The 27,567-nt window shown below is 40.6% G+C and overlaps 1 protein-coding gene across 12 annotated transcripts in view; it reads left to right on the top strand.

Annotated features, from left to right (window-relative positions):
* The window catches only part of PLCB4 (phospholipase C beta 4), a 420,401-nt gene that overhangs the window by 241,472 nt on the left and 151,362 nt on the right, over positions 1-27,567 (top strand). For 9 of the 12 annotated variants that reach the window (XM_045980886.1, XM_045980883.1, XM_045980895.1 and 6 more), the window contains one exon: positions 20,748-20,846. In XM_045980886.1, the coding sequence (XP_045836842.1) occupies positions 20,763-20,846 (84 nt within the window). In that variant the 5' untranslated portion in view covers positions 20,748-20,762. Of the gene's footprint in view, positions 1-3,827; positions 3,847-16,659; positions 16,679-16,796; positions 16,919-20,747; positions 20,847-27,567 lie in introns of those variants that run through there. The other 3 variants (XM_045980892.1, XM_045980890.1, XM_045980889.1) reach the window with 3 other exon arrangements.

Raw genomic sequence — 27,567 nt, 5'->3', positions numbered from 1 at the left:
GTAGACATCTTCTTTATGAAGGCGGCCCTTATTTGTGGCTGAATTACCTTTTATTAAAACAGCTTGAATACAACCCCAAGAAAAGACCGATTTCCCTCGTTGACGTCAGAGGCCATATCTTCAAAACTGTTGTACTGAATTTAAAGAACTTTCCACACGAGGACCAGGGTCAGACAGTGAGAGTTTAAAATCAAAAGGCTTTAAGTGCTGGTTCTTACTATAATTTGAGGGAGTCTAAGCTTCTGAGCCCTGCTTTCCACATTTGGCAGCAGAGTTATGGTTTCCAACTTGAAACGAGTTTGTGAAAATACTGGGTAAAATGTAACTATCACATAAATGTCAGGAGCCCTTATTGGGAGAGCTGTGTGATCAGTGGCATTAGCCCCCAGCACCTGCATTCCGGGCTGAGTGGTGACAGGAGCCACATCCATTCCTCATTACTTCAGGAAGCTCCCTTCTCTCGCCTAATGAGAATGTCATTCTCCTAGTCCTGGGGTCAGGCCATTGACTTCTTCCAGGTGTCTTTGAAACTTGCCTGAAATCTTGTAGCGTTTTAAAATACACCGGGTCAAACTTTACCTCTGAAGAAACAAAATAATTGATTGCAGACACAAGAACCCAAGCGATTTTCAGCCACTTTTCCTTGTTAGTGCTGACCCTGGAGGGTGTGGGTGGCGGGGGACCCAAGGGTTTGTCCAACAAAGAGGCAGGGAATTTCATTCAAGAAGCTCTGTTTTTTGCTCTTTTTCCCAGCCTGCTGATATGGCTTGAATTAGAAGCTGGAGACATTTGCTAAAATAAAATACGACATGAACCCTTGGGAATTGCTTCACATCCGACTTCTCTGACCTCTGATATCCTTCCCATTGCCTCCAGGCTTTGTGAGAGTGAGGGATGTTTTTCAGTTTCTATATAAGCAATGGAAGCAAACACATTTTAAAATAATCCAGTAGACGCACACATCATATGAAAGGAACAATTATTTGGAGGCTGTTGACCTTACCAGAATTGGGCAAGCGTTTGGCATCTTGAAAGTCTGCTTTGCTACTGAAGAGCTGTTCTAGAAATGTCACCGTGTCATTATCTTGTCAGCTGCTCTCAATACACAATAGTAGTGCATTGTTTTTAATCTTACTTGGAGCCATCTGAATGTGGCTTTAATTTTAGGAAATAAGACCTATTTTGAGAAGGGCATATATAGTTTTTAAATAATATCTACATTTATTTGAAGCCCACGTAATGTTTAAGCAAACCAGTTAGAGCTGGAAGAGATCAGAAAAAAATGACTGTTTCAGTCTCTGATTTTTACAGACAAGGAAACTAAGGCTTCAAAAGATTAAGGGTCTTTCTCAAGGACACCACAGCTAGCTGGGACAAAGCTGGGACTGGGAACCAGGTCGTCCATCTCTGGCTGCCCTCCACCTTTCCATTCCAGCAGGCTGTACAGGTCCTATTAGTTTAATATTAATTGCGGAAGCAATGCAATATATAGTTAAAGTCAGACCTATTTTTTAGGGTGTGGCCAAATTACTTAACCATAAAATTTGGATCGTCGTAATTCACTTTTCTAATGTCCATTGTAAGACCTATTTCAAATGGTGTGAACACTGGTGCTGGTATTTCTTAGGCAAATGACAATGATAAAACATGAAATGTTCAGTCTCCTGCTGGTCTATCAGACAAAGTCAAAGACAGGTTGTATTCTAATATGTATATCTAGTTCTTTTTTTAGTAAGCTCTACACTCATCATAGGACTTGAACTCACGACGCTGAGATCAAGGGTGGCATGCTGTACTGACTGAGCCAGCCAGGGGCCCCATAGTATGTCCGCCTAGTGTTTATGTACCCTCTTGCTTCCGTAAACCAATGCCCAGTAAATTCTCTGCCTCATTGGAAATCATGATTCATTATGATGCCACATCTGGAAAAAAATTTTAAAACCTGAAAAGATAACATTTCTTCCACAAATGAACTGAGGTTAAAGATTTTGCTTCTTTTTCCTTTCGGACGAATTGTATAAAAATTGCGTAAGACGCCTGGGTGGCTCAGTTGGTTAAGCCACTGCCTTCGGCTCAGGTCATGATCCTGGGGTCATTGGATCGAGTCCCGCATCGGGCTCCTTGCTCGACAGGGAGCCTGCTTCCTCCTCTCTCTGCCTGCCTCTCTGCCTGCTTGTGTGTACTCTCTCTCTGACAAATAAATAAAAATCTTAAAAAAAAATTGCATTAAAAAACAAGGAAGAAAGAACACAGGCACAAATAGGGAAAAAAAATCAAACCTTGTAAAACCTCAAATTCCAAGTCATTTTTTGTCTCACTATCTCTATGAGTTCCATCTCTATCCTTGGTTAAGGCATTTCAAGAATGGAAGTGGAGAAATTCTGAGCATGTAAGGAGATCATTAAATTTGTGGGAGATTTGAGTTTATTGAGATTACATCTCTTTGACCACAGGTTATTTTCGGGTCCTATGGTACCTCTGTGTGTATGAACATAGAAAACTGTTAAAGTTGGATACCTTTTAGCTCAAAACCTAAGGAAAAGTGTTTTCTCCTTTTATGGTCTGGACTCCGTTCCAATACACTGCCTTATTCCTTATCCTCTTCTTATGATTCCTGTGTAATAATAGCAAAGGCCTATTTATAAATTTGCTTGGAGAACACTTAAATATCAGGAATCTTGATTAAATTTAAGAGCCCGTTGTCTGTGTGTGTTTATTTTAATAAGAAAATAGTTTTTAAAATAAAGGATTTCTCAAGCCCTTGAATTTTTGCCTGCTCCTAGGTCCAAGCAGTTCCCCTGTTTTTGTGAAGTCCTGTCTTGAAGTCATCAAACTTATCCCAAGCACATGCCTGAGGCAACACTCAGATAGATTATTTAAGCAAAGATAAAATAAAAATCTTTCCTTTGAAATATTCAGATAATTAAAGCTAAACCAAGCCTCTAACATTCATGTTGGTGATGCTTTGCCTGATAATTGTGGTAGAGCCAGTCCAAGTGCAAATGAAGGGCAAAGTGTGGAGGGCTGAGCGGAAGAGAGGAGGACCTTAGGAGCAGCCTGCTGCCATCCTCTGAAGAGGCAGCTTCTATGGAAAAGAAAACCACACACCCCATGAGGGCTTGTCTAGGGTGTGTTCCTACCTTTGAGGACCCAGGTGCCAATCTGAGTCATCCTCAAGGAGGTTCAGTGGTCAGAGGTCCAAGCTCCAGGGTGGGACCCAGTGGAGGTAGGGGTTGGGATGTACAGTCAGCCAAGAAGTGAATCATAGGACCAACCAGCTGCAGAACCAGGTGAGGAGTGCAAACTCATTCCACAGCTGAGTTCCAGCCAGGCACCAAGGGGGGTCCGGGGGACAGCAGGGTATGAATTGGGAGCAAGAGTCAGGGAACAGCATTTCGGGATCTTGGAAGGAAGGGCAGGTGTCCACAAACATGGGACTGACGTGCATTTGGGTAACAGGGGAAGAACTTATTGTTCTTGGCTGCTCTTAGTCTTGGTTGGGAGTTCTTCCATAGAACAGTCTTTCATTCATCCTATATTTACTGAGTGCCCTCACCTTATACAGATCGTCCCCAACTTAGGATGGTTCAACTTACGATTTTTCTACTTTACAGCGGTGTGAAAATGAAACACATTTAGTAGAAACTGCACTACACATTTTGAATTTTGCTCTTTTCCCAGGGTTGGTGCTGTGCAGTATAGTGCTCTCTTGTGCTTCTGGGCCACGGCATGAGCCACAGCTTCCAGGCAACCACACCACCCCAGGGGGTAAACAACTGATACGCTCGGAACCATTCTGTACTCGTACAACGTTCTGGTTTTCACTTTTAGTGAAATAAATCACAGGTCAGAGTCAGCGCTTTATTATCAGAGAGGTTTATGTTAGCTGATTTTCCCAAATGCAGCTAATGTTAAGTGTTCTGAGCAGGCTTAAGGTAGGCTAGAGTAGATGACATTTAGTAGATGGCCAATATGAAATGCATTTTCCACTTAGGATATTTTCAACTTATGGGGGGTTTATGGGGATGTAACCCCATCATGATAAAGGAGTATCTGTAAGAGCAAACAAAACTGGTCTTCTCGGAGTTCCTCCTACAGTGAAGACAGAGATACCCAGCAACTGCTTACAACATAGCAGGGTGAGCGCTACAAAGAGGGAAGTTCAGAGTGTTTAAGTGAGAATACAGGAGTGGTATCTAAAGTTTCTTCAGATCCCTAGAGGACAAGCAGAATTAACCAAGCTGAAAAGAGAAGTTCGGAAACAGAAAGGGAAGAGAAAAATGCAAAAGGCTCAGTATATTTGGGACAGTGAGTCAAGTCTGATAAACCCAAAGAAGAATGTAAATGGCAAAGTGATCCTTTTTGAGCGTCTTTTGGGATGCTGCTGTTTTTCATGGCTGCCCAGGGCACGTTTCTTCTAGAACCCTCATGTTTTAATGTGGTCTTTCTCCTCAGCAGTTTGGTTTAATTGCAGCTTCTTAAAGATTGAGTTTGCTGGGTGAATCTTGAGTCCCCCCCCCCTTTTTTTTTGTTTTGTTTTTTGAGTTCTAAGGACAAATATTAGCATTCATAGTTTGTAGTTCCCAGGGTCCCTAAAGGTCTGGGCCAGGAGGAGGAAGTGCTTAAAATTACTTGGTAAGTGACTGCACTGTCTGCATTGTAGATTAAAGAGCTGGTGTGTTGGGTTTTTGGTTATGTCACCCTTTGTTTGTTTTATTCAAGTTATCTGTCACCCTTAGCTGTTTTCTTCAGCCTTAACCCTGAAAGATGAAGCTTGAAAGAACTTGTGAAGGAAATTACCCATTTACTTGGGGCCATCTTGGTATCTACTCTTGATTTTGATGGGGAAATAAGTACCAGAACCCAGAATTTCCGTATCCTTGGTTTTCCATGGCCTTCCGGAACAGGTGTGCATTTTACACAAATGAACTGTCCTTATTTCTCACCTGAGCTTTAGTCCCAAATCCCTAGCAGGTCTCTCTCCCTATAGATGAAGATTGAACGATCCTTTTCCCTTCCTTCCCCCCCCCTCCCCTTCACCTTTTTCTTTGTGATCAAGACTGGATGCAGGGCATTTGTTCTCAGACTTTACCTGATGTCAGAATCACCGGGCCTGCTGGACACACCATGGACTTTTGGGCCATACCCCAGAGTTTCTGATTCAGAAGGTCGGGGTGTGAGGCCTGAGATTTTGCATTTGTAATCAACCCCCAGATGATGTTTACTGTCTGGGTACCACACTTTGAGAACCACTAGTCTAGGCAAGCCCACGAGACTTAAGCCTTCTCTGGTTTTTCCCCTGTTCTCCTGCCTTGCTCCTGCCTTGTGTCCCCACCTGGGCTATCCAGATATTATCATCAGGAGCTCAAAGAATGTTCTAAATACGGAGGGAGAGATCATCCAAGCTCCCATTCTCATAGTCCCCAACCTGGAAACCTTGGGCTCTCCAAGGACAAAGCTACAGACTGCTGTCTTAGCTGCACAGTCAAGAACAGCCTGGAACAAGATCAAAGAGAGACCATGGTTTGTATTATTTATGTTTGAGCTCAATCGAAATGTACTTAATGTACTTCCTCTGTCATGGTGCAGTTTTGTTTTCTATTCCCCAGACCTTATCAGAGCCCTTATTATGGGAATGAGAAGGGAGGAACTCTCTTCAGATGTTGTGGCCTGTGACTAATTCCTGCTACTAAGGGAGAAGTTTCTGTGCCGGTGAACTGTACACACCACTGTATAGTTCTGGTCTTGAAAATAGTGACAGTTCTTCCAATTATGAGAGATGGAGAAAAAAGAAATAGCCCAGTCCTTGTTTACAAGTTGCCTAATTGTTTTCTCAGGACTGTTCTAATCCTCAGGGCTGGTGGGTTAACTCTGTTTACCTTACATAGCCAGTAGTAATAAAACAACTTTTGCCATTTGCTATATCCCTTTAGCCAGTAAAAATACTCTATTTCAGAGGCACAAAAGAAATAAAATGCCTTTACTGTGCAGAATTATCATATGAAAAAAAAAGTCTTGCTGAAACAGATTTGTTGTTACATGAAGTTAATTTATGCATTCCTTTCCCCAGGTTCCCACCATGTACTATGTATTTTCATATACTAAAAGTCGATTTATCTTGCATCCCATTAAGCAGAAATTTATTTTTAGAAGTCATGTCTGTAATTCACTACTTAAAAATCATTAATATGCAAATTATATATTTTATTTCTGGAAGATCAAAATAGTGGTAAGCCAGGGACTCATGAGACATTTAGAAATCCGACACCTCAGAGGACATCGTAAGCCGATACACCCCCACTGCTCTCAGCTTCGTTCACCAATATTGCTCCCTAAAGCCGGGGGTTTGTCAGAGCCCTTCAGTGGGAATTAACTGTGCGGGAAGAGATGAGTAGCAAGACCTCATCAGGTCAGAGAATCCCAGTCAAAGACAGCTATGTTCATTCATTCATTTAAAGTTTTTTTTTTTTTTTTTTTTTTTTTTTTTTTTTTTTTCCCCCTTTTATTAATTTTTTCAGCGTAACAGTATTCATTCTTTTTGCACAACACCCAGTGCTCCATGCAAAACGTGCCCTCCCCATCACCCACCACCTGTTCCCCCAACCTCCCACCCCTGACCCTTCAAAACCCTCAGGTTGTTTTTCAGAGTCCATAGTCTCTTATGGTTCGCCTCCCCTCCCCAATGTCCATAGCCCGCTCCCCCTCTCCCAATCCCACCTCCCCCCAGCAACCCCCAGTTTGTTTTGTGAGATTAAGAGTCATTTATGGTTTGTCTCCCTCCCAATCCCATCTTGTTTCATTTATTCTTCTCCTATCCCCCTCCCCCCCCATGTTGCTTCTCCATGTCCTCATATCAGGGAGATCATATGATAGTTGTCTTTCTCCGATTGACTTATTTCACTAAGCATGATACGCTCTAGTTCCATCCACGTCGTCGCAAATGGCAAGATTTCATTTCTTTTGATGGCTGCATAGTATTCCATTGTGTATATATACCACATCTTCTTGATCCATTCATCTGTTGATGGACATCTAGGTTCTTTCCATAGTCTGGCTATTGTAGACATTGCTGCTATAAACATTCGGGTACACGTGCCCCTTCGGATCACTATGTTTGTATCTTTAGGGTAAATACCCAGTAGTGCAATTGCTGGGTCATAGGGTAGTTCTATTTTCAACATTTTGAGGAACCTCCATGCTGTTTTCCAGAGTGGTTGGACCAGCTTGCATTCCCACCAACAGTGGAGGAGGGTTCCCCTTTCTCCACATCCTCTCCAGCATCTGTCATTTCCTGACTTGTTAATTTTAGCCATTCTGACTGGTGTGAGGTGATATCTCATTGTGGTTTTGATTTGTATTTCCCTGATGCCGAGTGACGTGGAGCACTTTTTCATGTGTCTGTTGGCCATCTGGATGTCTTCTTTGCAGAAATGTCTGTTCATGTCCTCTGCCCATTTCTTGATTGGATTGTTTGTTCTTTGGATGTTGAGTTTGCTAAGTTCCTTATAGATTTTGGATACTAGCCCTTTATCTGATATGTCGTTTGCAAATATCTTCTCCCATTCTGTCAGCTGTCTTTTGGTTTTGTTAACTGTTTCCTTTGCTGTGCAAAAGCTTTTGATCTTGATGAAATCCCAATAGTTCATTTTTGCCCTTGCTTCCCTTGCCTTTGCCGTTGTTCCTAGGAAGATGTTGCTGCGGCTGAGGTCGAAGAGGTTGCTGCCTGCGTTCTCCTCAAGGATTTTGATGGATTCCTTTCTCACATTGAGGTCCTTCATCCATTTGGAGTCTATTTTCGTGTGTGGTGTAAGGAAGTGGTCCAATTTCATTTTTCTGCATGTGGCTGTCCAATTTTCCCAGCACCATTTATTGAAGAGGCTGTCTTTTTTCCATTGGACATTCTTTCCTGCTTTGTCGAAGATTAGTTGACCATAGAGTTGAGGGTCGATTTCTGGGCTCTCTATTCTGTTCCACTGGTCTATGTGTCTGTTTTTGTGCCAGTACCATGCTGTCTTGATGATGACAGCTTTGTAATAGAGCTTGAAGTCCGGAATTGTGATGCCACCAACTTTGGCTTTGTTCTTCAATATTCCTTTGGCTATTCGAGGTCTTTTCTGGTTCCATATAAATTTGAGGATTATTTGTTCCATTTCTTTGAAAAAAATGGATGGTATTTTGATAGGGATTGCATTAAATGTGTAGATTGCTTTAGGTAGCATAGACATTTTCACAATATTTATTCTTCCAATCCAGGAGCATGGAACATTTTTCCATTTTTTTGTGTCTTCCTCAATTTCTTTCATGAGTACTTTATAATTTTCTGTGTATAGATTCTTAGTCTCTTTGGTTAGGTTTATTCCTAGGTATCTTATAGTTTTGGGTACAATTGTGAATGGGATTGACTCCTTAATTTCTCTTTCTTCAGTCTTGTTGTTGGTGTACAGAAATGCAACTGATTTCTGTGCATTGATTTTATATCCTGACACTTTACTGAATTCCTGTACAAGTTCTAGCAGTTTTGGAGTGGAGTCTTTTGGGTTTTCCACATATAGTATCATATCATCTGCGAAGAGTGATAGTTTGACTTCTTCTTTACCAATTTGGATGCCTTTAATTTCTTTTTGTTGTCTGATTGCTGAGGCTAGGACTTCTAATACTATGTTGAATAGCAGTGGTGATAATGGACATCCCTGCCGTGTTCCTGACCTTAATGGAAAAGCTTTCAGTTTTTCTCCATTGAGAATGATATTTGCAGTGGGTTTTTCATAGATGGCTTTGATAATATTGAGGTATGTGCCCTCTATCCCTACACTTTGAAGAGTTTTGATCAGGAAGGGATGCTGTACTTTGTCAAATGCTTTTTCAGCATCTATTGAGAGTATCATATGGTTCTTGTTCTTTCTTTTATTAATGTGTTCTATCACATTGATTGATTTGCGGATGTTGAACCAACCCTGCAGCCCTGGAATAAATCCCACTTGATCGTGGTGAATAATCCTTTTAATGTACTGTTGAATCCTATTGGCTAGTATTTTGGCGAGAATTTTTGCGTCTGTGTTCATCAAGGATATTGGTCTGTAGTTCTCTTTTTTGGTGGGATCCTTGTCTGGTTTTGGGATCAAGGTGATGCTGGCCTCATAGAATGAGTTTGGAAGTTTTCCTTCCATTTCTATTTTTTGGAACAGTTTCAGGAGAATAGGAATGAGTTCTTCTTTAAATGTTTGGTAGAATTCCCCTGGGAAGCCATCTGGCCCTGGGCTTTTGTTTGTTTGGAGGTTTTTGATGACTGTTTCAATCTCCTTACTGGTTATGGGCCTGTTCAGGTTTTCTATTTCTTCCTGGTTCAGTTGTGGTAGTTTATATGTCTCTAGGAATGCATCCATTTCTTCCAGATTGGCCAATTTGTTGGCGTAGAGTTGCTCATAGTATAAAATCATGAATGAAAGAGGAGAGATCACAACTAACACCAAAGAAATACAGACAATTATAAGAACATACTATGAGCAACTCATTTAAAGTTTTTATTCATTTATTAGAACACGAGCGGAGTAAGGGAGAGGGAGAAGCAGACTCCCCACTGAGCATGGAGCAGGCCACGGGGCTCCTTCCCAGGACCCTGGGATCATGACCTGAGCCAAAGGCAGACGGTTAACCGACTGAGCCACCCAGGCGTCCCATAGACAACTACTTTTTTTTTTTTAATTAACATATAATGTATTATTTGCTTCAGGGGTACAGGTCTGTGAATCATCAGTCTTACACAATTCACAGCACTCACTATAGTCCATACATACCCTCCCCAAGGTCCATAACCCAGCCACCCTATCCCTCCCCCTTCCCCAGCAACCCTCCGTTTGTTTCCTGAGACTAAGAATCTCTTATGGTTTGTCTCCCTCCCCCGTCCCATCTTGTTCATTTTTCCCTCCCTTTCCCCCCACGAACCTCTCCCTGCCTCTCAGATTCCTCATATCAGAGAGATCATATGGTAATTGTCTTTCTCTAAATGACTTATTATGCTTAAGCATAAGACCCTCTAGTTCCAACCATGTGGTTGCAAATGGCAAGATTTTGTTTTTTTATGGCTACATAGTATTCCATAGTATTCCATTGTTTCTGTGTGTACACACACACACACACACACACACACACACACACACACACACACACATATCACATCTTCTTTATCCATTCATCTGCTCATGGACACCTAGGTTCTGTCCATAGTTTGGCTATTATGGACCTGGCTACTATAAACATTTGGGTGCATGTGGCCCTTTGGATCACTACATTTGTATCTTTAGGGTAAATACTCAGTAGTGCGATTGCTGGGTCATAGGATAGCTCTGTTTTTAACTTTTTGAGGAACCTCCATACTGTTTTCCAGAGTGGCTATACCAGCCTGCATTCCCACCAACAGTGTAGGAGGGTTCCCCTTTCTCTGCATCATTGCCAACATCTATTATTTCCTGACTTGTTAATTTTAGCCATTCTGACTGATGTGAGGTGGTATCTCATTGTGGTTTTGATTTGTATTTCCCTGATGCCGAGTGATGTGGAGCACTTTTTCATGTGTCTCTTGGCCATCTGGATGTTTGCAAATATGTCTGTTCATGTCTTCTGCCCATTTCTTGATTGGATTATTTGTTCTTTGGGTGTTGAGTTTGATAAGTTCTTTATAGATCTTAGATACTAGACCTTTATCTGGTATGTCATTTTCAAATATCTTCTTCCATTCTGTTGGTTGTGTTTTGGTTTTGTTGACTATTTCTCCTGCTGTGTGAAAGCTTTTGATCTTGATGAAGTCCCAGTAGTTCCTTTTTGCCCTTGCTTCCCTTGCCTTTGGTATTATTAATACAGCTTCAGCCCTCACAAAATTTAAGAGGCTCTTGAAGTGCTGACACGTGAACTCGGATGGCCTTTTCAAGGGAATTGTTGTAGTCAAACAACCAATATCCAACGAGCCTTCTGAAACAAACCAGTTCCTTCCTTGGAAAACTATATACTTTATCATATTCTGATTTCTTTGCAAACTGGTCGTTACAGACTGAATTATATCTTAGTAATCATTCATTATATTCAAATTAAGCTGGTCCTAAATATCCCCGATTACCAAGCATCTTCTAGATGTTTTGTATAATTCTTAAATAATGAAACCAAATAATATGGTCATAGGTATCTCCTAATAAATTCATGAAGGTAAATTCATCATATTTTTATCCGTATCTTCTATAATAAACTTTAAGAACATTATATCTGCCTCTTATTAATGTTAAGGGGAAGATGGATACAAAGAGCAGATGTTTGCTGTTCTCATTTTATTTCTATTCAGTGCATGTGTTTTACAAATGCCAGAAAATTATTTTGAACCAGGTGGTGCTTTATTGCTAAAAAATTTATTACGTATTTATGGTTAATTTTATAGATTTCTCATGGCAGAGGCCTTCAGTTTCTTTGTAGTTCAGAGTTCATTAAAGCCTAAATCCAGTGTGACCATAATCTGTTTTTCTTCCAAGGAGAAGTACAGTAGAAGCTTTAGAGTTAATACCCAAGTTTTAATCAGTATTATTAAGTAACTCTTCCTAGGAACCAGTCATAATCAGTGTGTGAAGTTTCCAATGTATAGTCAGGATTTTAAATCTTGAAAAGAACATTTTACAGTTTTATTAGTTTCTTCCTGCTCTTTGTACTTGCTAGGAGTTGTGGCAGAAAACATGGACATTATTTAAAAACTTTGTATGGAAAAAAAATAAGATTTTTAATGTTTTTAGAGGACATTTTTTCCTGATTTTATAAAAATTAGAGTCACTATAAATATTTTAAAACACACAAAGTATTAAAATATCATCTAAAATTCTGCCACCAAGATATACTACTTGTTTATATTGTGTTTTAGTGTTTTTTAACTCTTCTCTTGTTAAAAAAAAAATGTGTGTGTAAGCAATATGTATATAATAAATAATAATTTGGATCCTTCTTGGATACAGCTTAATAACCAGCTTTTTTACTTGCTGACTAATATATTGAGAGCATTTGTATTTGTTTGAGGGGCATTAAGACTATTTTTAGAAGCTCTTCTAAATTTGCTGTTATTCAAATAATCATTGAAAGCATATTTTTGATGAGCACAAAATATTTAAATACTGTAGTATATTTAATCAGTTGCTTAGCAATGATCATATAAAGAAGCATTTTTCCGCCAGAAGTAGCACGACAGTGTCTTTGTCCATAGATTTTGTGTGCATTGATGGAGAATAAGTCTCACTGGTAGAATTACTAGATTGGAGTATGGACACTTCAAGGCTATAGAAATGCACTACAAAATTCCTTTTCACCAAACTGTACAAGAATGCCGTTACTCCTAACCCTCAGTAGCATTGCCTGTTATCATTGTTGTAATCCTGCACAATTTATATGTGCTTTTGGAAAAGGCTATTTAATGGCTTGATGAAAAAGAAGGTATTTTTAGCAAATGGGAGAAATTTTCATTAATGATGTAATATATCAGTGTCAAAGTAGGTTCTCCCTTGAAGGGCAGTCATTTATTCAAAGCTCGGGGTGATCCAACGTAGATGTCCATCAGTTTTTAGAAATATAGTGGTATCTTATTTAAAGATTGAAGAGCAAAACATTGAAATGTGCTTGATAACCAACTAATTCACGTTAAGTCGGTGGAGATTTTATCCCAGCCTTCTATTCTGGATAACAACCTTAGTTATTCTCATCATGGGGTCTGTGTATACTATACTGTAGAAATATCTTTGTTTTCTCAGGCTATTAAAAAAAAATTACCCCAAACTTGTGGCTGAAAAACAATAGAAATTTATTCTCTCTCAGTTCTAGAAGCCAGAAGTTTGACATGAAGGTGTTTGTGGGGCCATCTCCCTCCAGGTGAGGGGGGAGATTCCATCCCTTGACTCCGTTCAATGACTTGTGGCTGCCAGCACTCCTTGGCTTTTGGCAGCATCGCTCCAGTCTCTGCCTCTCTGGTCACATTGCTTTGTCATCTTCTGTCTGTGTCGAATCTCCTTCTGCCTCCCTTTTGCGAGGATACTTAGGATGATTGCACTTAGGGCCTACTTGGATAATCCAAGATAATCTCCCCATCTCGAGATCCTTACTTTAATCACATCTACAAAGCCCTCTTTTTCCATGTAAGGTTAAAACTCAGATTTCAGAGATTAGGATGTGGGTATCTTTATGGGGGGCCATTATCCAGCTTACCATACCCAGGACCTTAAGAATACCTGATTTCACGTACTCCTGCCTGTTCACTCTTTACCAGAATATGAGGCATGGGTCCAGAAACAAAAAATGTTTACCAGTGTTTTGACCCAAATGTCGGTGGAGGTGGTGGGGGATGGGCAGAGTTGACTCCATAATTGATTCAGCGTATCCAGGGTACGTGGCCTTGTAATTCTATAGGCCTTGAAGGTAGGTCCAGCCAGGGAGAAAAGACAGCAGATTTTAAAGATGCAGGGCAGCATAGTCAAATAAAAAGCTGTTCTTCCTCAGTTTCTCCTCACTCGAGCGAATGAATGGATGGAAGTCCAACTTCATGTGTAGTGTGCATGTCTTACTTGAACAATTTGATATTTGGTCCCCATTAGCCAGCCTGGGCTCCTTTGATGACCTTATACCAACACTTTCAGTTTCTCATCATCTTCAGAAGGAGCTTTTTGCCACTTGCTATGAAGCAAGGCCTTCTAGGGCTCCCTTCCTTTCTCGTCCCCTCTCTGCCAAGCTCTGCAGTCCAGGGTGTGTTTCCTCTGCCACCAGTGGGATAGCTAATCCGTTCCAGTTGCATAAGAATTGAGGAACAATGAGACTATTTAAAAGCCCACTGGCCTCCCTCCAGTAGCTGTTCACTTCAGTGTTTACTCTGGAAAAGGTGCCAAGTTATATATCCATTCTTTGTGTAAATTCTCCCTCACTTCCTGTGTCCCTCAAGGAGGAGGAGGACCCTTTCCTGTGGACTCTGTAGGGAGAGGTGGTGCTCTATGGAGATGAAGGAGGCAGTCAAACTTTGCAGATTCTTGTGTAAGAGAGGCTGTAGAAGGCCAATCAGAGAATTTGAGAAAAGGAGGCTTTCTCATGGTACAAGGAAAGCATTTTTTTTTTTTAAATCAGTTAGCTGGTAGGTGGAGCTTTGAGATGATTGTAGAAAGGGCACAGTCATAGAGTGACCATTACCCCCCTCCCTACCTTTTAAAATAAGTAACTGTCTCTTTAATTTTCTCTGGAGTCGGTTGGACTGAGACATGTTCCTTCCTTTGTTCCCATTTTAAAATCAATTACCTGGATCAAACAGCTGTGAAGGCTGGGCTGTGGTTTTTGAGTCTGTAGGTCACGGTTGTACCATCTACATAAAATAAGCCAGCCGCTGCTCCTAATGCCGAACCCAAGAACTTATTTTGGGGGCAGTGCAAAGAATAGCCCCCCCGTACCAGTTCAAGGTTGAGGCGACTCAGGATACTTCAGTGTCAGTTTGTGCAAATGCCTCTTACATCGTTCAGAACCCCAGAGCTCGGAAACAATAAGCCATGCAATGGGCTACGACCTCTGCTACAGATCTCATTAGATATTGAGGCCAAGAGTTCCCTCCTTCCATTAGCTCCTGCCAAAATCCTTCCCATAATGAGACCATTGTGATGAAATTTGTACCCAAGGTAGAGGTGAATATTTTAATGGTAAAGATAGTAGTGAAATCTAAGAAACATCATGTACTGGGGACTCCGTTGTGTGTCCTTTCCCTGGAAAGATTCTGGGAGAACCAGTTAAACCAATGACAGATGATGCAAGTTGATAGAAGCTTTCTTTTCATTTTCAATACCAACATTTCATATCAGTAGCCCGTGGTTGCTGGTTTTTTTTTTTTTTTAAGAAAACCAAAGGGAAATATTAAAAGGTATGGTTGGCAGGAATGAAAAGATCATAGAACACAAAGTTCTGAAAGGGAGAGGTGTTTTGCCTTCTGGTTTCTGATGTCTGGTCAACCGGGGAGGGCACCATGTCGCTCTCTCATCTGTCTTCAGTTCTATCACTTAGCTCCCTGTAGTTGGTTATTCCCATTACAGATCACTGAATAACACATCTGTGACAGCCTGAGGGGGTCTTCGGGTCTATTTTGCTCTGCAGATCTGTTTCATGGCATAGAAAGCATGAATACACAGCACTGTACCAGAAGCTGGCTTCTAACCCACCTTGGGTGAAGGGGCTGTGTATATGTGTCTGTCTCTCCAATATAGACACCAAGAAAAAGACCTGGAAAGACACAGAAAACAACAAACCAATAAGAGTGGAGAGAATTAGGAAGAGAGACCCAATTACAGTCATTATTGGGGATGCAGAGACATGGACTGGGAAGAAGCTCCTCTCTCGTCTCACACTGTTTGCTGCCTGGCTCATCTTGGCTTTCCATGGGAAGCCTTGGTGATGACCAACCTCAGCTGCCCTGGTTAGAATACCCTTTCTGCTCTCACCTGCTTTTAGTCTGGTCAGTAGTGAGTAATAGAGTTGTTCCTCCTTCAAAGAGCCATGACTTACTACTTCTTCTGCTGCTGTTTTAAATTGTTTAGGTCTGGGGCACCTGAGTGGCTCAGTGGGTTAAGCCTCTGCCTTCTGCTCAGGTCATGGCCCCAGGGTCCTGGGATTGAGCCCCACATCGGGCTCTCTGCTCAGCAGGGAGCTGCTTCCCCATCTCTCTCTGCCTACTTGTGATCTCTCTCTGTCAAATAAATAAACTCTTAAAAAAAATATTTCTAAATTATTTGGGACTAAAGAATCACACATCTGCCTATCTGTAGGATTTCAGCTTTTCTGTTCCTCTTTGAAATTTGCATTCTTTTCTATTTACACAAGCAGCACATAAATGGGAGAATATATTCCTATAATAAAAACGTGCAGGTGCGCCTGGGTGGCTCAGACCTCTGCCTTCGGCTCAGGTCATGATCCCAGGGTCCCAGGATCGAGCCCCGCATCGGACTCTCTGCTCAGCAACGAGCCTGCTTTCCCCCTCTCTCTGCCTGCCTCTCTGCCTCCTTGTTTGATCTCTCTGTGTCAAATAAATAAAAATCTTCTTTTAAAAAAAAGTGCATTGCAAAGATAACACTAAAAATACCTTGATTTTCAGCTCCAATTTTTATTTCCTTCCCAGAGGTAGATAAATTTCCTTTTTGGGGGGGGCAGGGGTGAGAGAATGAGTATGATTGTGTGAGTGGAGGAGGTGCTGAGGGAGAGCGAGAATCCCAAGCAGGCTCCATGCACGGAGCCCACAGAGCAGCACAGAGCCCAACATGGGGCTCAGTCTCCTGACCCTGAGATCATGACCTGAGCCAAAATCATGAGTTCCAGTGCTTAACCAACTGAGCCACCCAGGTGACCCACAAATTTCCAAATGTTTTAATACTTTATCTATATACACATAAATGTGCCTAGAGAAGTACATGGGTTTATCTCGTGTCTGTGTATTTACATCGATGGTATTAGGTATTAGACTGGTCTTATTCTGTAGCTGTGTATTTAGGTAAATGGTATCACACCTTTCATAGAGCATATCATTCTGTGGCTTCCGGGTTTTGTTTAATGGTGTGTGTTAGAGACCTTTGACATTCAGGTTGAGTTCCTATTGTACGGCATGCCGGGATATGCGTGTACTAGACTTTTCTCCTTATCCCTTTAGGTAGTAAATCACAAGGATCTGCTTTCAGTGATGAAACATCCAGAATTCTTCTTTTAGCCACTCTCTGGGATAGATCAGTTCATCTTTCAGCTAGAATTTTTGCTCTGTGAGGATTGAACTCTAGGGTCGGTTGATGTTTTGTTGACGTACCTTATGGTATCCTTGTCAGGACCTGATCATGGGGCTTGTGGAATGAGTCAGGGAGTAACTTACTTTTCCTATGTCCTGGAAAAATGTTAGGTAAGTAGGATTTACCTTTTCCTTGAACATTTGTAGAACTCACCGATAGACCCCTGCGGGTTTAATCTTTTATTATTTTTCAGTTTCTTCCAAGGTTCAGTTTTATGTATTCTCCTTTTTTGAGTTAAATTTATTTTAACTTTGAAAAACTCATCCACTTTATTTAGGCGTTCAGATATTTTGGTTCAGGTTACACGAACTATTCTGTCACGTGTTTTTCTTCTCTTTGCAATTACACCCCCTTATCATCACGCATGTTGTGAATTTATACGTCTTCCTCATCCTCTTCCTTCCCAATCTCTCTCTCCCCAACAGTCGACAAATGTTTATCTAATATGTGAATATTCAGAAAGCAATTAACTTTTACTGAGCATCTTAAAACAACTTTTGGCTCTATATTACTTACCTAGGTTTTAGGTTTTTAACTAGGTTTTGATATATAATGCCCCCACCTTTCATTTCTAAGAAGTTTATAATTTTTTCTTTGACTATTCTGTTTTACTGAAGAATTATTTAGAAGTCTGTGTAGGTTTATGTTTAATTTATGTGCATATAGATTTTATTCACTCTCTCATCAATTTCTAATTTGGCCTAATTTTCGCCAATTAGCATGGTCACCTTAAACTCTGACTTTTGGAAAGACAGAGGTTTCCTCTACGGCCTAATTATGAACTGACTCTGAGATTATTATATGTGTGTGGGGTAGCTTGAAGACCAAGAGGGAGTGAAGAAAATACACAATAATAATATATTATCTATTCAAGAGTCAATATTCTATATTTGCATATGTGTATATATATATGTAAAGAAAGGCAGGGGCGTGTTTAAATTCAGTAATATATTTAAATTAAGTCATCTAAATTGTTTTGGTTAAACTAGTAAGTGTGGTATTCTGATCTTCAGTATTCTTACATTTTTGTCTCATTCCATTAATTTCTGAGACTCATTCATTGTCTCCTAATATGTTTGTGACTTTGTCAAATTTCTTTGTATTTGACCAGTTTTTCAGTATATGTTCTGATGTTATGTACTCACATGCTTTAATGCTAATGACTAGTAAGTTACTGTGATCATCTCTTTTCCTCATATGATTTATCACTTTCTCTTGCTGTTTTCCCTGAATCTGTTTTATCTGCTACATTACTGTGGACACCTGCTTTCTTTCCTCCTAGCATGTGCTTATTAGACTGTTTTCTTCATCCCTTCATTTTTGAACTTCCTGTATCATTTTTATTTAATTTAATTTATTATTTATTTTATATTTATTTTATAAATACTTATTTTATTTTATAAATACTTCTGGTGAACAATCATAATGTTACCTAACGTCAAAGCCTCGGTCTTTTCTTTTTATACATGAATTTAGCCAATTTACATCTGTTTTAACAGGGATATGTTGTCATTTTCTTTTGTGTTTTCCATGTATAGTGTTCTTTTTCCCCCTCCTCCCCACAGCTGTTTTCTTTTTAAAGGGAACTCATGTTTCTTTGTTCTGTTCTCCCCCTAATGATGTGCAAGTTTTACTCTCCATTTTTAATTTCCTTTAGGAAAATTCTTAAATTCTTAAACTTCTATTTTTCTGCCAGTGTTGAGAGTCTTAAATACTGATATTCCACTCCCAAAATAGTTGACCTCCCTTAGGTCCATACCTCCTTCCCTTTCACCACGTGAGCTGCCACAACCTCTGTATTGATATAACCAGCAATTTGGGAACGAAATTTTTATAATTTCTTCATCTTTTTTTTTTGTGTGTGTAGTAAGTAAAACTTAAGAGTAAACTTCCCCTTTTTTTCTTCTCTCTTCATTATCTCCACATTACTTCCCCTATCCCATCTCTATATTTATTTTTCTTCTTGACAGAGCATGTAATACCTTAAGTCTTTCAGAGTAGGTCATTAAATCTTTCATACCTTGCAAGTCCATAAATACCTCTATTTTCTCCTACAAACTAAACCGTTAGTTGATTGGACACAATTTCAAGTCCAAAATTATTGTCCCCCAGAGTTTTGAGGTTGCAGTATTGAGAACAGTATGCCCGATTTCCATCTTCTTGTCGTTCACCTCTGAATTGTCTTCTCTCTGCCCATTTCTTAGGAATTTCATAACTTCTCTTCTTATCTCTTTTTCTCAGTGTCACTGAAGGTATTTTTAAGTGTGTGTATCTACCCACCCCCCACATTTATGCTCCTTGCATTAGTGGATTTTTTTTTTCAACCAGGGACTGAGATATTCACACTGAAGACTCAAATCTGAATATGCAAATATTCAAATTTCAGAAATATTCTTCCACTGTTGCTTTGATTAGTCCTTCCATTGGCTCTGCTTTCTCTCCTTCTGATGGAAGAAGCTGTTTTGTTGGATGGTGGTTGAATCTTTGGCTTTCATTTTCCACCTCTCTAAATTTTTCCATTGTGCTTTCTTTTTGTGTTGCAGTCTCTGAGAATCCCTTGGCTCAGCATTTCAGCTGAGTTCTCTTTATAATTCCGCTCATCTGGTAAGAGTTTGATTTCAACAATCTTTTTTAAATTTCTAGATTTCTAGTTAATTATATTTTTGGAACTGAGTGCACTGTTTCCCCCCACACTTATTAGCCACACTTAAACAAAGTCAGGTTCTATCACTCCTGTTAACTCTGTTTTCTTGGGTGTCAGTTCTACTTATTGGGTTTGGTGTCCATCTTCCATGTTCTTGGCATTGCTTAAATATTTGATAATTCTTGGTTACCTTTTCATTGAAGATTTTCCTTTTCATTTAATTCATTTTAAACCTTTTCATTGAAGATTTCCTGCTTGCAGCTACTAGAGGTAGACCATGGTGGGTTAATGCTAAGAATTGTGGGTAGAAAGAGTGCTCGCTTCTTCCAAAGTACAGGCAACCACCCTGAAGAATGTCCATGCTCTCTTTCAGTGTAATAATATATGCTGCCCTGTGCTAGAAAGCAGACCTTCTGCAGTCCTCTGAGTGGCCCAAGTGAGGAAGGGGTGAGAGGGCTATTGAGAGAACCAAGAGCAATAAAAATACTTCAGCTACTCCTGTTTGATTCTGCAACTCATCATCCAGTGGACTTCTCTGCCCATGCATACATCTTTAGGCTCATAGTGTAGGCTGGCAGAACCACCCACCCTTAGCAGTAGGCCTCTCCTGTAAATAGGGTCAGGATTGTGGTTTCTCTCTTTATCTGATGCCATCAGATTAAAATACATACCTTACTATCTTATATGATTTGGAGAGGGAGGGGAAGGTTCCCAAATGATCACCTCTGGTTGATCACCTCTTTGTGGCTATTACAGTTGACCCTTGAACAACAGGGAAGTTAGGGGCTCCAACTTTCCACATGATCACAAATTCACACATAATTTTCAACTTTTCCAGAACTTAACTACGAATAGCCTACTGTTGACCAGAAGCCTTGCCATTAACATAAACAGTTGGTTGACACATATTTTGTATATTATATGTAGGTGTATACTGTATTTCTACAATAAAGTGAGCTTAAGAAAAGAGAATGTTAAGAAAATCCTAAGAAAGAGAAAATGCATTTAAGTACTATGCTATATTTATTTAAAAAAAAAAAATTCTTGTATAAGTGGACCCATCCAGTTCAAACCTGTGTTGTTCAAGGGCCAACTGTATTTCCCCAGGTTTAGAGACAAGGCAAAGGGAAGTTGGAATTGGATGAAGGAAAGAAGAAGAAAGAGACAATTTATGGGCTTACTCTATGCGTATTAAGAAGAGCTTTCGCAAACGCATAAATATAAAGTGATTAACCTTTGATCTTCGCTTGTTTTTAAATTTTGCACACTAATGAGATATTCTTTTTCATTTTTAGGTCTTGAGTGTAATCATGGCTAAACCTTATGAATTTAACTGGCAGAAGGAAGTTCCTTCCTTTTTACAAGAAGGAGCCGTTTTTGACAGATATGAAGAGGTAAAGAAGTGTTATTAATCTTTTCTCTCAAAACATTCTTATAATTATTTCATTTTAATTACAGTATTGAGTAAATAGTCTTTGACATAAGTAAGAACATCTTTGAGATTTATAAGTTGAAATAGTTGGAAAGAGGCAAGTTATGAGATATAATAATGATGAAAATGATACTGTAATTTATTGAGCACTTACCGTGTGCCAGATATAATCAGGATAATGATGCTATAAATTATTGAGTGCTCACTGTGTGCCAGACAGTCTTCTAAGCACTTGTGTGTATTATTTGTTTAATTCTTCACAACAACCTTATAAGGTTGTTGCTATTATTACCCTGTTTTTACAGATGGGTTTCATGTAGTAACAGTTTTTGCCTAACGAAGTGTTTTTGGCAGGCTTGCTACATAAAACTTTGTATTTGTTGTAAATGGAATAGTGATTGGACTTTGTGCTAGTCATTTGCTTTGATGGTTTCATTCGTACCAAACAGCTGGATCAAAGCTTTGCATGCCTGGGTTTCTACCATTTATCATTTGTGCCCTTTGCAAGACAACATGGACTCCAGACTTTCTATAGAGCAGGAGTTTGGGGCCATCAATCTATTAGGGAAGTTTAGGTCTGTGAGTTGAAGCCTCATTAGCATTTGTAAATGCATTGTTTTGCTTGGACTGTACTTGAATTTGAGGTGAATTGGGGAAGGGGGGATGAGGAGACTGTCACGTCTGAGGCAAAGTGAAATGTGAAATTGTTTAAGACTTCATCTCAAGTCAGAATTGGTTCCCCTGGAAAGCTCTGGAATGTGTGTGGTGGCTGACTGTGGTGGCCCCCTCAGAGGTTCGGATTGTCAGGCCTTTTCATGAGGTCTCTGGGCTGACGTGACTCAGTACTCGTCGACTTGGTTTTTCCAAAATGTGTATCCTAATACCCTCTAGATTTGTACCATAGTTGCTTTGTAAGTAAACCAAATCGAAAAAGGCTAAGGATGGGCCCCAGTGTAGTCACTGTTCCTTGTAGTAAATTAAAATATTGAAGTGAGAGCTGTTTATGGGACAAACTTGACTCCTTCTACGAAGGAACAGTTAGCTACATTTTGCTATGAGAAGACAGAAAATATTTCACCCCCTGGAGATAACCACTATTAATTCTTTGACAGTTTTCTCTTAGTCTTTTGTTTGTTTCTTCTTCTTTTTTTCTCTCTTCCAAAATTGTGATTCTGATCTTTTGAAAATCTAAATCAGAACTTGCTTTTTCTCTATTTCAGAGGCTTCCATAATTCGTTATTGTAGGATAAGATGAAATAAAAGGCCTTCCTTGATTTGGTTCCTGCCTAATACCACAGCCTCATTTCCCACCAGTTTGCTACAGACAGACAGACAGACACACACACACACACATTCTGCTTTCACCATAAAAATCCCCTAGCGATTCCCCCAAGATACTGTTATTTTACATACTTTGTGCATCCTGCTCTCTTTTTCTAAAATGCCTTATTCCTCCTAGTGTGACTGGTGAACTCCTAATCATCCTTCAAAACCCAGATGAGAAATCTCTACATCATTGATCTTTTCCTTCACCCATTCAATAAGAATTGTTAACTCCTTTGGGCACCTGGGTGGCTCAGTGGGTTAAAGCCTCTGCCTTTGGCTCAGGTCATGATCCCAGGGTGCTGGGATGGAGCCCCACATCAGGCTCTCTGCTCAGCAGGGAGCCTGCTCCCCCACCACCGCCTGCCTCTCTGCCTACTTGTGGTCTCTGTCTGTCAAATAAATAAATAAAATCTTATGGATAACTCCTTTGTGTCACCACCAACCTACCTTTGCACATTGTACACCACATTCACATTTTATTTACTGTTTTTATGTCTCCTACTGTGTTCTTAGTTTCTTGAGGTCAAAGACCATCTTTTACTTATCTTTCTCTGAGGACTAGTAGGATGCCTGCAACTGCCAAACTCACTGTTGATGTAGCATTACAGAGAATTTTAGATAAAAATGTTTCCAACTCAGTCTGGTTCATTTATTGTTTATTCCTGTTGTTAAGTGAAATGGTGAGAGTACTTGATAATCTTCGAGATCTGTATGGGGATCTGAACCTCAATAGACTCAAAACATTACGGTAAATTGTATGACAGGTTTCATCTTTTAAATAATAAATGACCAATATCAAGAATTTGATATAGCTCAAGCTTAGTACAAAGTAAATTATTGCAGTTGGCTGGTTTTTTTTTTTTTAAGATTTGATTTATTTATTTGACAGACAGAGATCACAAGTAGGCAGAGAGGCAGGCAGAGAGAGAGAGGGGTAAGGCAGCTCCCTGCCGAGCAGAGCACCCGATGTGGGGCTCAATCCCAGGACCCTGGGATCATGACCCGAGCTAAAGGCAGAGGCTTTAACCCACTGAGCCACCCAGGTGCCCCACAGTTGGCTGTTTTTAATCCACTTTACCCAGTGTAACAAAGAAGGCCAGGGACTGGCTTAGCACTTACAAGAATTTTTCCCAGGTAAGCCAGGTCCAGGTTGAAGACTAGAGTCACCAAGATAATGACCATTGACCCTTGGTTATGAGCTGGTGGGACATCACTCCCAGGAACTACTAGAGTATCCTAAAGTTTGGCAGTTTCCTCAGGCAGCATCCCAAGCACTAGAAATCTATAGGATTACTTAAAAAATACTGCATGTCTTCTAATAAATCAGAGAAGGTCATTTTGAAGAGATTAAATATTATCACTGGTTGAGTATCTTGGCTACTGTTATATAAGCAGAAACACATTAGAGGAAAAAAGTGCTATTTTTATGCTTTATCAAGTGAATTGCGATTTGAGGAGCTGGAGGTTATTGTTTTTATTTCTCAGGATGATTTTCCTTAGCTATTAATCATCACGAGTCATTCATATTTAGAAAACACTGATTTACGTGGGCTCCTAAGGGCTATTGCTTTTCACCCAGGTTCCTCAGAAAATGAGGCAGAGGTCACAGTCTTGAACAAGGATTAAATACAACCCAGCTCAGCTTTCAGCTTTAAGTGATATCTTATCAGGATATAAGCAAAACAAGTTTTCACTGAATAAAGTAGATGCCTCTCTTCATAACAACGTATCAAACAAGAAAGTCACAATATTAGAAACTGGACCGTGCCACTTTTTATCAGCGTTTCCTGGTCCTGTAAGATTCAGTTCTTTGGAGCCACAGCTGCTAAAATATTAAAGGCGACAAAATGCAAGTGTACAAGGTTTGTTTCTACGGTGTGTGTGAACAGCAGTGGGAAATGACAGCTGACGGCAAGCGAGAGGAGCAGAAGTTAGAGAAAACACAGCCCGAGCATCCCAAAAACATCATGGCAAAGGGACCATTTACGAAGGGGCATAAATGCCTTCAGCACCATGTGACAAATGACATTATCATGAGGGCCTGAGGGATCAGCCAGATACTCAGTTGTGTTCCACGCATGTGTTTAAAGAAGGCAAGGAAGGGGGGTCAGGCTGTGGGTGAGCGCGCACTAGATCAGAAAAAATGTGTTGACTAGTCACTATTTTTTTTGTGATTTTATTTATTGAGAGAGAGTGAATGCATGAGCCTGGGGGGTGGGGTGGGGAAGGGAGACGCAGACTCCCCACTGAGCAGGGAGCCTGACATGGGGCTCGATCCGCAGACCCTGAAATCATGACCTGAACTGAAGGCAGACGCTTAAACGACTGAGCCACCCAGGCACCCCTACTCGTCACTATTTTGAAAGTATATGTTATTTTGCCAATAAATGTAATCAGGGCAGTTGCATTTAAGCATTATTTTATTATTTCTGTATTGCTTTTGAGGTTGGCCATATTCTTAGAGACTGTGTAACATAGCAGTCCGCATTGTAGCCTCTGGTTGTATTCCCATGCCACTTGTAAATCTGCTTTTTATCCAAATCTACGTGACCTGAAAGTTACTGAAATGCAAAATGTATTTTGTTTCCTAAGGGATGCTTCTTTTTCAGTCTTCAAAGCGGAGATTTTTCTATTGCAGAGGTGAGAAATAACAATACCTTTTAAAACACTCGCAACCCAAATGTCTCCAGCTTAAACAGTCTCCTGACTTTCCTTTGATAACATATTAAAAGACTGAAGACCTTATGCCCTGGCTACACCAGGCCCTCCCTGGTCTTTCCTAGATTCCTACCTGCGGACACTTTCTTGGTGATGTCCCGCATCCTTTGTGCCTTCTTACCTTTCTGTCCCCAGGACTTTGTATATATCATCAACTCCCCAAAGCAAGAGCATTGTATGAAATAGACTTTCACGTAAGATTTGCTGGTAGCAGAGGAGGATTGGAGCACACAACAGGCCTCACTTCAAGATTAAACATCAGAGATGGCGCTCAACAAATTTCCTTCGCCAGCCTGGCCAGGGACTGGCTCTCATTGTCTTCTCCTTTCCCCACTTCTCTTCCACTAAGGTGCATGTTCCAGCTTCTCTTCTTTTTTTAATCTCCCCCTCAGACTCCTTTTCCAGTTTACCTATTTCCTTTTCCACATGCCTCTTCTCCAAATTAAAAAAATAATAATAATAAATTTTTTTTTTTTCTTCTCTCTCTTAAGCCAAACAACCAAAACAGAAGATTTTAGTCCCTTCTCATCCTGAGCAGTTTGAGTGAGAGTGTGAGGTAAAAAAGGGACCAGACTCTCCGGAGACCTTTGCTTATGTGTAACCTCGCATAATCCTTCTAGATAAGTGGTCACCTAGGGAGCCTTGCCTGATGAAGGTGGTCTGTGTCTGTGCTGCCCCTTGACCATGTGTGGCTGGCCAGCACTTGAGATGTGCCTGGTGGGGTTGCGGGAACTGGGTTTTTCACTTTAGTTGGTTTTAATCTGAACTTACCCAGCTGCACGTGGCCAGTGTCTGTCTTATTGGGCAGCACGGTTCTAGGCAACAAGCTCAAATGACAACCAGATTCCTCAACACACAGAAGGAGCTCTCAGTTCCCTTGGCTGGAATCTACAGTTTTCTTCAGCCATGTCTTCTTGGTGGCAGCTAGAGCTGAGATTTAAATGTCGTACAGATGATTCACCTCAGGCTCCCTTTCTTCCATGTCCCAGATCCCCAGGTAGGGGCTACTCCTTTTTCTTACCCATGGGACTTCATTGTCACTGAGGCAAACTGCCCAGGTAGAGCCCTGTTTTCTGGAAAAGCCTTGGTCTTTGTCCTAGCCCCTTCCACCCTCCACCCTCCAACCCTTCCTCCAACACACACTTTAGCGGAATCTATAGGTGCTTCCACCTGTTACCAGGACAAGGGAAACAATTATTGCTGTCATCAGACCCAGTGAAGTATCAAAGTGCAGGACCAGGGCCAGCCTAAAGTAGGTCCAAATGCGAGAGGCCAACAGTTGCCTCTTTCCAGGGCAGCTCTGAAATTCGAATGGAGGACCATGTAGCAAAGCTCCGAAAGGCCCAGACAGCCTACACACCCCAGGCTGTTCATCAGGGAAGTGAAGAATTTTCTAAATATAATTTTCAAAAAAAAAAAAAAAAAACCCTAAAAACACAACCCTCATAGAAAGTATTTTGGCTTCAAGATTTATTTAACCCCTCTGTGAGGACACCGGCAAGATGGCAAAGAGCCCTGGAAGAAGAGAGTTGTACAGTTGACCCTTGAACAACTCAGGGGGTGCGGCCCAGACCTCTGCCGTGAAAAATCCTCATACCACTTTGACCTCCCCCTTCCCCAAAAAACTTAGCTGCTAATAGCTCACTGTTGACCAGAAGTCTTACTGATAACGAAAACAATTGAGTAACACGTATTTTGTGTGTCATATGTATTCTCTGCTTGTATTCTTACCATCAGGGAGCTGCAGGAAAGAAAATGTTGTTAGGAAAATCCTAAGGAAAATACATCTACAGCACTGTACTGGGTTTATCAAAACAAAAACCTTCATATCTCCGTGGACCCATGCTGTTTGAAGGTCAGCGATGTATAGTTAGGAGAGGAAAGCTAACCCAAGTTTGGTCAGTTCACTACAAAGCTGGTCGCTGTCCTGTAGGACCATGAAACTATGAGTTCTGTGGTTGTCTTTTCTACCAGCCACGAATCCCACATCTCTGTGGATACAAAACAGGTGCAACATCTCTAGCTAACTGCAAAGACCGAGTAACTGGTCGATCAACCCAAAGTACATTCTTCTATAGAAATAAATCCTCCTTGGGTAGACCTCTTAGACAGTGTTCCCTTAGACTGTCCAGATGATAGATAGCCATTTATTTATTTATTTATTTATTTATCGTCCCCAAGTTTTGGATCGTTTAAATTGAATTGTACCAACAGGGTCAGAATATTAGGCTCAAAGAATGGAGTGTAGAATTTTGCCTGTTACTTGTATTTGCAGGGAAAAATGCTTACAGAGTCACCATGATGGTAATGATAATCATAATATTTAGTGGTTTTTCGACTTTTTTAAAAAAGATTTTATTTATTTGAAGGGGGGGGAAGCACACACTCACGAGAGAGCAAGCACAAATGGTGGGATGGGGCAGAGGGAGAGGGAGAAGCAGGCTCCCCTCTGAGCAGGGAGCCCCATGTAGGGCTCCATCACAGGCCCCTGGGATCGTGACCTGAGCCTAAGGCAGATGCTTAACCCACTGAGTCACCCAGGTGCCCCTAGTCTTTAAAATACTCTAAAAGGTGGGCAAAACATTTAATGATTAGTGAGAGAACTGAATGAAACGTTAATTTTGCCCATACACAGGAGG

This window comes from Meles meles, chromosome 16 (assembly GCF_922984935.1).
Source record: "Meles meles chromosome 16, mMelMel3.1 paternal haplotype, whole genome shotgun sequence".
In the NCBI taxonomy this organism is placed as follows: domain Eukaryota; kingdom Metazoa; phylum Chordata; class Mammalia; order Carnivora; family Mustelidae; genus Meles; species Meles meles.
The sequence above is the reverse complement of the archived record's forward strand: the minus strand, read 5'-3'. Positions and strand labels throughout refer to the sequence as shown.